We start from the raw sequence: 11,709 nt of genomic DNA, 5'->3' as shown, positions 1-11,709 counted from the left end.
GGCATGTCTGGGTCAGCGTGACGGAATAGGCGGGTCATCTCCTCTGTGAAAATTCCAACCTTTTCGTTTGGTAGCTGAACCCGGGTCTCTAGTAGAGCAGCGGCCCTCTCTTTGCGAGCGACGCTTGTGAACGTTTGAAGAAATGCGCCGCAGAAGACATCCCACGTTCGGAGCGTGGACTCCCGATTCTCTAGCCAGGTCCTTGCGGTGTCTTCCAGGTAGAAGTACACACGACGGAGCTTTTCTTCATTGTCCCAGTGGTTGAGGGCGGCCACACGGTCGTATGTTTCTAGCCAGGTTTCCGGGTCTTCAAACGATGAGCCATGGAACGTTGGTGGTTCCCTGGGTTGATGAATGACGATCGCGGGCTGGGACGCTGCGGTTGTCATTGTCGCTGCAGTCGAGGTCATGGTCTTGGTCTTCCGTGCCTTGTCTTGTAGCAGGCCGTACTCCGGTGGGAGACCTTGCTGTCGGCGGCTCGTTCGCTGCTGTTGGTTGGCGTCGGTGTCTTCTCCGCGAAGGGGGCTGGGTTCACGGCTTGACGGGGGCGTCCGGTACATGAACGAAGCAGCACCTCCACCAGATGTCACAGGGTCGTGACGTGGCCAAAGACAGAAAACTTCGTGTCGGGATTTAACTGTTTATTTGGGCGAACCTGTGCCCGGTAAAGGGAAGTCTAATTACAGCAGCAGTCTTGCACAGATAGCAGTCTCGGACTGATAGCGGCGAACGCAGCGTCGGCCTTCGATCAACAACTGACAAGCGGCGAAGCGCGTCGGCATTTATACCCTTGCCGTCGAATGTTCTAGCGTTATCGCTGGCGGTGGCGTAGGTTCCAGAACGATCTGTACCGTTGGCACAGTGGGCGTGATCTTATCCAAATGATCTACTACAGTCCGGAACCTTCTCGAAACCTGCAGGCGCGGTTTGCGCCGAGAATCGTGTGTTGTTTCGGAACGATAACAAGAACTTGTGAAATAGAACGTGGCAATATCAATCAATCATCAAATCAACCCAGCGAGGTACCCGGGCATGGCGGGAGATGGCGACAAGGGCGGAAGTGACATCACATGAATACTATGTATATGGGGCTCCTTAAAAGCTGCGTGCAGCGCCACTTGTGGCGCTGCGGGTTCACTACGTTGAGAGTCTTGCCAGACAGGAGTGCCTCCTTCCTTTGATAGATACCCAGGTGAAAATCTGTAACTGGGAATCTAACTGGTTTCAACTGGTCCCAGTTGAACTGGTTTAAGGAACACTTTTCCAGTTGGGAATTTTTCCCAGTTGGGAATCTATTCCCAGTTGGGAATCTATTCCCAGTTGGCAACTGGGACCAGTTGGGAACCTATTCCCAGTTGGCAACTGGGACCAGTTGAGAATGCATTCCCAGTTGACAACTGGGACCAGTTAGAACGCATTCCCAGTTGAGATGTTCTTAACTTTGAACGTGCAAATGAGCATTCTAAGCACATGAAAGACTCCAAAGGACTTATGTTGAGTGTATATGAGACGATTCTATTTATTAATGCAGAAAAAACATTGCACAGCCCTAGTCTTTGGTCTTCGTTGGGTTATCTATGGATTGAATGCATTTCGCAGTACATTTACTGTGGAGGTTTTCGTCGCTCTGCCTTGATGCAATCCTGAATTTTTTCAGTTAGTATGCTGGTCAAGTTTCGGGCTGCAATGGACGAGTCGGCGCCTGTCACATGCGACCAATGGTTGAGTGTTTCTGTAAAAGAACAGGTGACATGTTACGTGCACTTCTCAGGATAGATTTAGCACATATACACAGCAGACCAACCTTCCAGAACCGCGACCTTTTCAGGTGTCAGCGCAGGCTTTGCAACCTCGCCGAGGTTCCTTCTTCCTGGAGCTACGCCACCTTTAACACTGCGTGACGCTAGCCCTTTCTGGGACCATATGGCTTGTGCCGTTTCCTTCACCACCAGCCTTGCCTTCTTGTGAGACAGAATTCTTTTTGCCTGAATAGGCGTCAGGCAGATGCCCTTTTGAAGATGAAACTGTAAATATCAAGGAAGAGAGCGATGCAACATCTTGTTCCTGTAATTATTATTGGCTGACAAAGAAGTTCAACTTAGCAGGCGTACAAATATTGAATAGCAAAAATTTTATTATTACAAGTTTTTGTGCAATATAATTTTTTTCTGAATGTGGTAATGAGCATGGTTTCTTTTTTTGTTTACTTGACTTGTGAAACAGGTTGTGTGGGGAAGGGGGGGGGGCAGCCTTGCATCACTGCAGTTTATTGTATGCTTACCAGCTGGTGAGCACCGGACTATGTAAGAGATTTGAAATGCTCCTTGGCTTTGCCACCGCACGCTATCGGATATTCACGTGAGAGAGGAGGCATTTTCGCGCCACTTTGGCAAAAAGACAGCAGCGGTCTAGATACAGGTACTTTAAACAATATTTTTGGTAGCCCTGTATTTAATTTTTTGTTAGCAGACATACACACCAGATGTCAACCTATATATGATGATTAATGCATACTACAATTTAGGGCATATGTAATTATTACATGTTCCATAATGTAGGTGTTGCCGACTTTCAGTATTTGAGAATTTGAAGAGCACATATTCAATTCACGAATTAAAATATTCGCAGGGCCACTATTCGATTTGTATTCGGATATGCACATGCTTTTGCCACCTCATATAGTGTTTCTAAATGTCCAAATTATCTGTGGTATTGGTAATATATCTAGCTACCGAAATTGACAAGGGCAAGTATACAAGCCACCTGTACTTTCTAGAAGCTAAAATGTAACATGTACTGCAGAAGATTTCACAAACTTACCAACAACTGCTGCTGTTTTGCACCACTGTCATTGGCAACATGCCAAGTAGCTGCACATCGTTATTGTGGAGGCACCTCTGAGCTGTTCGGCAGGCAGTTTGTTTCACACGGCTTATAATAATATCATGGGTTTCATGTCCCAAAATCACATGATTATACGGGATGTCAATGTGAAGGGATCTGCAAATTTTGAATATAGTGTGTTCTGTCCTCAATAGGAGTATTATATTAGAAAAGAGGCTGTGTGCACAAAGATAATAGTAAATCATGGTCACTAAGATTACAAATGAGTGCTGTAACTAAATCAGTGCTGTGAAGCTAGATGTAAGTATAATGTAATGAAGTGACAATTAGTTGGGATGCAATCACTCAATTTACTGAATGTAAACACATTTAATTCAAGCTACCATAGTTGCTGGTGTGAACATATAACATGCTACAATTTATGTTGGCATCTACAGTATAGATTTGAAATTATTTACTTTTTGACCATTTGCATCAATCATGTTCAAAGAATGCAACATTATGCTAATTTCATTGTGTGCTTGAACTTCACAGGTAAAGTGCAAAATATATACTCACAGAGCCATCTTCTAAATATGAAAAACATTTCCCTGAAAAAAGATGTTGCAAATTTGTGAAACATGGAAATTCAGTAGTTTCCTACAATAGAAGCACACAAGTAAAAAAGCCTACTTGGACTAGGCAGGTCATCAGATTCTTTTGCTGCACATGCTGGAAACACAAGGAGCAAAGCTAAATGTTTACACAAATACTACACATAAGCCTGTAACTCACCAGTCATCGAAGTGGGAGGTTCCTCTATGAAGTCTGCATAAATATTTTGCATTGTTATAATTACACGTAAGCAATACAATAGAAATAAACCTAAAGCCTTACCATCAATGGCACTTCGTGAGTGTAGACTGCCAGCATCTGGTGTGAAAAAGCCAAAATTTAGATCTCACAGGAATAGACAAACATCCTCCAACTTACTCGGTGACCCAGGCACAGTCTCTTGAATGGACTTTACTGCATTTTTTTGCAATTTTAAAATCAGTTACAAAGGCTGTATTGAGAAAATAATCTAGCCTCTTGCAATTTTTGGCATGCATCATTTTACTTCATTTATGCATGCAAAAAAATCAGATCTGTGTGCATAGTACACCAATTTACAAAACTTGCTAATTTTATATTTAATACTATTGCACATACAATTCATGCAGTGATGGAAGCAATACATGAACATCCTGGTTACTTGTGTGTTTCATTGTGTCAAATGTCATTTGCTAAGGAAGTGCAACATTGCATTTCCTAGCAAGTCTCAAGGCAAAAGTCATCAAACATGCATGATCCTTTGAATTCTTTCCCAGCAGGAACAAGCTTTGTTGACTCACTGGACTGCAAATAGTATACTGCAAAGTGCTTTAAGTAAATCTGAAAAATAATTAGTGATTATGAAGTAACCGATTATGCATCTTGATCCATTACATGAGAAGGGAATACTGCTTTAAGTACTCTAGCTCAAGAAGTGCTCTTATGCTATATGCTACAGATGATTGTCAATTCTATGTAGTATGAAACTAATAACACTAAATTTAATAACAAAAATGAATATGCACCTAGGTTGCTTGTGGCCTTTGCTGTCTCCTTTCTAGCTTGTACAGTGCAGCTCTCAACGTCAGCCTCTTTGCTGTGCTGCAGGTCTTCAACTGTCAAAATATTCAAGAAATGCTCACTAGCTATGAAATTAACAGGTTGTCATCAACATATAAAAAAACTTTCTCATTTTAAGAACTAAAATCAATATATAATTATTGTACTTACACCTCAGAAATTTTGAGTTTAACAGCACCTGCTGTGAGCTAACTTGTTCTTGCAAGAAGATGTCTTGCCGCAGCTCCTTGCATCTCTTTTTCCAAAATTTGGTTTTTTTCTTCTCTTCTGTTACTTCTGAGCTGGACACGAGAGAGTCATCCGAGCTTGATGATGAACTCAGTCGCGTTTTTCGCTGCGTAAACATTTTTTTTTTTTTTGCTTCACTGAAGCTTATTCACAGTGAAAAGAAGAAAAGAAGTTTAAGGAAATCGGGTATTATATAGTTAATACACGCTCACAGTTTGTTCCGAGTTCTGTCGGAGAGCGTGGCTCATCTGCTTTTTCAAGATCTGCTCGTACCGGTCTTTTTTTGCTGCAGTTCGGTTGACAGCTGTTTTTTTCATTCTTGCAGCCTGCAAATTTTGGATTAGACATACTCCCAATATCTTAAAATAATTCGCACTTCCTTAATAGATTCGAAAAAAAAGAGAAACACCTAAAAAAAAAAAGATTTGCGAATGAACAAGTGCGCACTTACAGTGGCCTTCTTGGTCACAGCTCCTTCAACGTCCGAGCCTTCCTCAACTGCAATTTTAGGGATCGGAATTCTTTTTGGCGATTCCCGAGCTTCTTTCTCTGTGGCTGAAAGTGCAAGTGTGGATATTAGACTAACGCGTAGATCAGGGTAGATGGATGCACTTACCGCCAAGTCGAAGTATCTGGGCTTTATATTCACCCGTGTCGTCACCGTTTGCTTCATCCTCCCAGTGAACGACATACACTGCCTTGCCATCGAAATCCGTCTCGTGCTTCGGATGAAAATCATGGATATCCTCCACTCGCACAACATATCTACGAGTGTCATGTGCATGGTCACTATCTAGAAAGCGAACTAGCGCGAACATTATATCGAACCAAATATGACAGTCAACGGGCTCAGCGCGCACGTGGGTAACGCGGGCCTGACACAAAGTGGATTGTACTCAGCTTGGCCCGGCTTCGCTCAGCTCAACCAACCAAGCCAAAACTGCTTGGCCTGGCCTGAATTTAAACGCGTACAAATTCATAAATAACGTTGTTAAAGAAACGGCCTATATATAAATAAAAAACCTGTAACGTTCGGTGCTAGAAATGCAAATAAAAATATATTACCTATTATTCACTTCATTGCTAAGCCGTTACAAAGCCGACTGAATCCAGATCTCAAGTCGTTTGCATGGCGTTTGCGCTTTCGTGGATCGAAAGATTTCCACTCAAGCGCACGCTAATACATATCGATTTGTATTTTTTTTATTAGACTGAAGGCATTTTACCACAGTTCGAAGTGTACATTCTGTACCGCTAACATGTCCCGGACGCCTAAACGACGGAAGTTATATCTAGAGCCATCCTTCGATGGGAAAGAGCTGCCCAGATCAACGCGGTACAGGGCGTCTCGCCTCGCGACTGACACTAGCCAAGTGGAAAACGTGATGTCTGATGGTAATGCTGCTGCAGATGAACCTGCTGATAATTCGCCAGTTCGCGTCTGGGCAAACGATGAAGTCGACGAGTGCGAAGAGTCGGGACCGAGCGACGATGAGGAAGCCCTGGCAGAGAACGCAAAGGAGGATGATCGTGAAACTGATGGCTCCTTTGACTCCGATTTATCTGCTGAAGACATCGTGACCCTAGTCATGGACTTTGCTGTTAACTTTGGCCTGGCGTGGACACAGGTAGAACACCTGATGAAACTAGTCAGTTTTTTAATGAAAAGAAAGGATCTCCCTGACACGAAGTTTCTGTTTAAGAAATTTGCGGGAGTCTCCACTGATAGCATGGGCTTTCATTTCTATTGTCCCAACTGCATTTGCCTTCTCGGCGAATGTGACGGGGACCTTAAGAAAAGAAAAGAATTCAATGCAACATGTACACAATGCCAACAGTTGTACAGTGGAGATACCCTTACTGCGCAAGGAAGTTTTTTTGTGACCCTTCCCATGGGGCAACAGATTTCTTCAATTCTTTCGTCTCAAGATACTTCCAGGTCACTTAAAAACTCTTTAAATGCACTTGCACATCGTTCACACGCCGCCTCTATGACAGACTTTACAGACGGAAGTTTGTATCTGCACCAAAGAAAAGAACTGGGTCTTGGCGCTATGGACATCACATTGACCATAAACTCGGATGGTAGTCCTGTGTTCAACTCATCCAAGTTTTCGATATGGCCCGTGCAGACGACAATTAATGAGTTGCCGCCCGGATTGCGTTTGAAAAATGTTACTGTTGCTACACTGTGGTATGGACAGTGCCACCCAGACATGACATTGGTGTTGGAGGCATTCACGAAGCAAATGGACTCGCTTACCAGGAGTGGTATCGAGTGGACATGTGATGGAGAGACCTTTCAATCAAAAGTGAGCCACTTCTATTTCATTGCGTAGTCTCCTCCTAGCAAACTTAGTTGCATATTGTGTCCTTCCGCAATATTCCTTAACCAAAAACTAAAAAAAGAAACAGCAAAAGAGAAGGCAAATGAAAACTTACTACTGTAGTGATACTAGTTTTTTTTGGCTTCATGAAAAAGCTTTCATTTTAGTCTAATTTAACTGCTATATAACGCTTTAAAAACTGAGCAATGCACGAAATATTCTTGACTTTTGGTGAAGTGCCTGATTTAACTATAATTCTTTTAAAATTATGTTACAACAAATAATGGTACTGCTTTAAAAATACATATTGTCAACACACAAGCATTTGAGCCAAGTTTAATACCACTGTCGCACAGCCACTTGAACTCACAATTGTGCCAGATTCAGATTGACATTCTACACCACGATTATCCTCATTCTACTGCTTGCACAAAGTAGGCAATCGGGACCGAGAAATCTTATCCCGACCAGACTTGAGTATGATTGAATTTGAAAACCAATATAGCACTGTCCCATTTCTTCATTAAAACTATATTCTTTTTGTTACATTACAGGTCTATTGTTTCGCTGCTGTAGCCGATGCTCCAGCCAGGGCTCTGATGCAGAACACAGTCCAGTATAATGGATACTTTGGGTGTGGCTGGTGTTTGCACCCTGGCAAATGCATTGAAGGTAAGCAAACTGACTTGTGTACAAAAATATCTGACAGACTACATCCTGGATATCAGCTTCACAATCACTATTTTGTTACTGAAATTTGGTTTGTGCATTATTATTACATCCTACTTAATTTTATTTTCACGCATTCTTTTCTTAAAGTATTTTTGTCACACTAAAAGTTAACGTGCATTCAAGACATGCTAGCCTTCTTCTTTACTTTACAAACTTCTAGAAAGCTTCATGTGGCCTTCACATCTGTATGCATTATTACAGCAGTTAGGAGTACCTGACATTTGCAGGAATATTATTACCAGTTAGAAAAATCTAGTATTCATTGCTGCAAAGGTTTTTTTGCCCACCCTCCCGAGTTTTGTATTTAATTTGTTTCTATCATTTTTATTTTGCAGGAACAGTCAAGTACCCTATAAGCGCTGAAGCTCCACCCGACAGGACTAAAGAAGGGATGATGCAAGACATGGCTGAAGTGCACAGGACTGGTGTTAATGTGCGAGGAGTTAAAGGGCCTTCCCCATTAATTAATTTGGTGGGGTTTGACATTGTGTGGGGCTTCACGCCTGATTATATGCATGGGGTTTTACTTGGTGTCACACGCCAGTTTATGGAGCTGTGGATGTCTGGTGTAGGCGCTCCATATTATATAGGGTCGCCACAGTTGATTAGGATGGTTGACGAAAGGCTTTGTGCCATTAAGCCTCCTCAATGCATCACGCGCCTGCCAAGATCTGTTGAACTGAGAAAGTTTTGGAAGGCAAGCGAGTGGCAACAGTGGCTGTTGTATTACAGCCTTGTTTGTGTTCACAGAATCTTGCCTGGCAAGTACCACAAACACTTTAGCTTGCTGGTGAAAGCTGTATACCTCCTACTTGGAGATACTGTCTCAGCCAAAGACATCAGGGATAGTACTGAGTGTCTTGTGCAATTTGTTATTCAAGTCCAAGTTCTCTACTCTAAGAAGGAAATGACTTCGAATGTACACTTGTTGTTGCACCTTGCAAAAAGTGTTACAATGCAAGGGCCACTCTGGGCACACTCTTGCTTTGTCTTTGAGGCGGGCTTAGGAAAGATTAAAAAGCTCGTCACTTCCGCTAAAGGAGTGCCTCACCAAGTGATGAGCAGAGTGCTTATGGCCAGCAAAGTTGGCGCACACAATGCAGCCGCTAGTGAGCAAGTTAAGAATTTCTTGTGCTCTGATTTGTGCAACAAAGAAGAGTCGCTGGCCCTTTTGGGAAAACCAAGAGCTGTCAGTGAGTCCATTCATAGAATTATTGAAGCGCAAGTCCCACACCAAATCACAGGGCCTGTTGAGGAATATGATAGAGTTCGCATCTCTGGACGCATGTTCCACAGCGAACAATATCAAAGGCCTCAAAAAACTAACTGCACAGCTGTACGACTGCGAGACAATATGCATGCTAAGATCCAGCATATTGTGTCAGTTAGCTGCAGTGACAGAAAAAGGATTTATTTTGTGTCTAACAGCTATGTTAGTTCTCTGTGTTTCGGCACAACACACATTTCATGTGTTCAGAAGTGGGTGGCACAGAATGTCGTCGAAGTGGACAGGCAGGCAGCTCCATGCCTGTGGATTGACTGGAACGAAAGGCAATTTTTTTGTAATCTTGCCAATCGTTTCCCATAAAAAGATTACCTGATTTTTGTTTGCATTTAGCTTTTTGGAAAATTTTAAAGGTGTCATGTTATACTTTTTATGATAAGTGTGAACGCACTCGGAGTTGCATGTAACTGACATGCTACACATTTAACTACTGCCTTGCTCATGCCATGCCAGCATGTCCAACATTCCCTATTATTTTAGGTTGTTCTTATAAGAATGTGGGCTCAACTCGGTTCTTATGGGGACCATTTCAAAGGCACTTGCACATTTTCCAGGCGAACCCAATGATTAAATTCACTACTACTGTTCTCAAAATAGTACTCAAGCAATCCCTTTTGCTTGTATTATTATATGGGTTTAATCGTGTAACCTTTGGTTATGTTCCTTTGGATGAATGTACTTGTATGAATAAACCTTTCGTGCTGTTCAGCCACATGGAATAAGTCACAAGCCATTTGCTTCTAATATAGTTGTGTCTGCAGCATGTCGGCAGTAGTCTCAGTTGGGATAACTGTCGGCACTACCCCACATTTAGTTGTTGCACGGAAGTAACCGCTGTACTGCACACAAGACTATTATGCTCCAACAAGATGATAATATTAATACTCGGGCGTCAATCAGGCCGTGATGGATGTAAAAAGATTGACAACAGCTGTTTGATATTAGTTCAATGTAATTATGCTAAAGCGTACGACTGAGTGCACTGTGTTGCTCAATTTCGATATGAAATATTTCACAATAATAGGATTTTCAAAAATACGAGATTAAGTAAAACTGTTCAGATTATTCTAATATCGAGGTAAACAATGTAAAGAGGCTGACATCTAAAGAAGAAAAAATAATTCATTTATAAACCACAACTCACCATTTGCAAGATGACAGTTACTCATTGTAATCTATTCTAATACTGGTCCTTTAAAGTACTACTAGGCTGGTAATACAGTACCCTACAATGAGTAGGACAAAAAACCTATGGATAAAACCAATTCCTTCAAGTGCAGCAGTGTGTCACATACATCTAGTTCAATTTTTTTCTGTTCTTTCACTGTAACGATTCATAAAACCAAAAAAAACTGGCAGCATTTCTATTTAGGGCACAACTTGGACCATTTTCTTCCAATTGAATTGCTTATGGTTTTCAGCTGGGCACTGCTTCCAGTTCAAGGGCATGCTCATGAAATTCCTGTGGTCCCTGTGGGTGGCCAGTTGAGTTGGGACATGTTGGTAACTGGAATCAACTGGGACCAGTTGCTAACTGGAACCAGTTTCAACTGGGACCAATTAGTTCCCAACTGGGACCAGTTGCTAACTGGGACCACTTGCAACTGGAATCAACTGGTACCAGTTAGTTCCCAACTGGGACCAGTTGCTAACTGGAACCAGTTGCAACTGGCATCAACTGGGACCAGTTAGTTCCCAACTGGGACCAGTTGCTAACTGGAACCAGTTGCAACTGGCATCAACTGGGACCAGTTAGTTCCCAACTGGGACCAGTTGATACCAGTTAATACCAGTTGAAACCAGTTAGATTCCCAGTTACAGATTTTCACTAGGGTATGGTGGAACAAGTGTCCGTGGCAGACACATAAATTAGTGCTTCGAAAAGGATTTAAAGATATTGTAGGGGAAGGGAACATAAATAAAAGGGAAACCTGCACAAACTCGGCCACGTTTTCCACGTTAGTGAATGCCTTGCTGCCCATCGTCAGTACTGATGGCTAAATGTATGTGTCAGGTGTGCATAATGAAAAATTCCTACTTTATAACTGTCGGGGTAAGCTGTCTGACACACTTGGAATATTATTGGTGCGTGCCCACTACTCGCATACTTGAAAAATATTCTGAGCTTTCAGAAATATTGATAGCTGCACCGCTACGTGCTGTGGAAGTCATTGTGAGTGGGCGGGCAGCGTGCTCGTTTGTTGCGGCTTTGTGCCACGGCAATTTTCGGCCACTGAGTCTTGCGAAGTGCTGTGCTTAAAAGTGTCACGGCCTCATCATGATCATGTTCTTTACCTCGCCACTCGCACCCCGCCGCGGTGGTCTAGTGGCTAAGGTACTCGGCTGCTGACCCACAGGTCGCGGGTTCAAATCCCGGCTGCAACGGCTGCATTTCCGATGGAGGCAGAAATGCTGTAGGCCCGTGTGCTCAGATTTGGGTGCACGTTAAAGAACCCCAGGAGGTCTAAATTTCCGGAGCCCTCCACTACGGCGTCTCTCATAATCAAATGCTGGTTTTGGGACGTTAAACCCCACATATCAATAAATCAATCAACCTCGCCACTCGCGCAGCTCATGCTAAGCTTGAGGCGCGGGCAAGAAAGATAATGCGCTACGATTTTGGCCAGAGAGGATGCTGCA

The 11,709-nt window shown here is 42.9% G+C and overlaps 2 protein-coding genes across 9 annotated transcripts; one reads left to right on the top strand and one right to left on the bottom strand.

Annotated features, from left to right (window-relative positions):
- Positions 1 to 1,489: 1,489 nt before the first annotated feature.
- LOC142767468 (uncharacterized) lies at positions 1,490 to 5,543 on the bottom strand. Of its 8 annotated transcripts, XM_075869192.1 has the most exons (12): positions 5,342 to 5,543; positions 5,177 to 5,280; positions 4,938 to 5,051; positions 4,648 to 4,831; positions 4,443 to 4,532; positions 3,817 to 3,852; positions 3,721 to 3,756; positions 3,619 to 3,651; positions 3,517 to 3,555; positions 3,403 to 3,434; positions 1,805 to 2,024; positions 1,490 to 1,732 (listed from the first exon to the last, which is right to left on the bottom strand). In XM_075869192.1, the coding sequence occupies exons 1-12, from the start codon at positions 5,541 to 5,543 to the stop codon at positions 1,605 to 1,607; spliced, it is 1,218 nt and encodes a 405-aa protein (XP_075725307.1). In that variant the 3' UTR covers positions 1,490 to 1,604. The 8 variants fall into 8 exon arrangements, with proteins under 8 accessions (XP_075725307.1, XP_075725304.1, XP_075725309.1 ...); XM_075869189.1 differs by having other exon boundaries at positions 3,619 to 3,756; XM_075869194.1 differs by lacking the exon at positions 3,517 to 3,555.
- Positions 5,544 to 5,984: 441 nt separating this feature from the next.
- On the top strand, positions 5,985 to 9,791 carry LOC142767467 (uncharacterized). The gene is made up of 3 exons (XM_075869188.1): positions 5,985 to 7,037; positions 7,607 to 7,724; positions 8,120 to 9,791. Exons 1-3 carry the CDS (start codon positions 5,985 to 5,987, stop codon positions 9,370 to 9,372), a joined length of 2,424 nt encoding a protein of 807 aa, XP_075725303.1. The 3' UTR covers positions 9,373 to 9,791.
- The last annotated feature ends 1,918 nt before the right edge of the window (positions 9,792 to 11,709 follow it).

This window comes from Rhipicephalus microplus, chromosome 7, assembly GCF_043290135.1.
Source record: "Rhipicephalus microplus isolate Deutch F79 chromosome 7, USDA_Rmic, whole genome shotgun sequence".
Lineage (NCBI taxonomy): Eukaryota > Metazoa > Arthropoda > Arachnida > Ixodida > Ixodidae > Rhipicephalus > Rhipicephalus microplus.
This window is presented reverse-complemented; position numbering and strand designations above follow the sequence as displayed.

Coding starts and splice junctions, on each gene's coding strand:
- LOC142767468 (XM_075869189.1), bottom strand. CDS start 5,543: ATGTTCGCGCTAGTTCGCTTTCTAGATAGTGACCATGCACATGACACT. Junction 5,281..5,341: donor CCAGATACTTCGACTTGGCG/GTAAGTGCATCC, acceptor TTGCACTTTCAG/CCACAGAGAAAGAAGCTCGG. Junction 5,052..5,176: donor CTGTGACCAAGAAGGCCACT/GTAAGTGCGCAC, acceptor CAAAATTTGCAG/GCTGCAAGAATGAAAAAAAC.
- LOC142767467 (XM_075869188.1), top strand. CDS start 5,985: ATGTCCCGGACGCCTAAACGACGGAAGTTATATCTAGAGCCATCCTTC. Junction 7,038..7,606: donor GAGAGACCTTTCAATCAAAA/GTGAGCCACTTC, acceptor GTTACATTACAG/GTCTATTGTTTCGCTGCTGT. Junction 7,725..8,119: donor CCCTGGCAAATGCATTGAAG/GTAAGCAAACTG, acceptor TTTATTTTGCAG/GAACAGTCAAGTACCCTATA.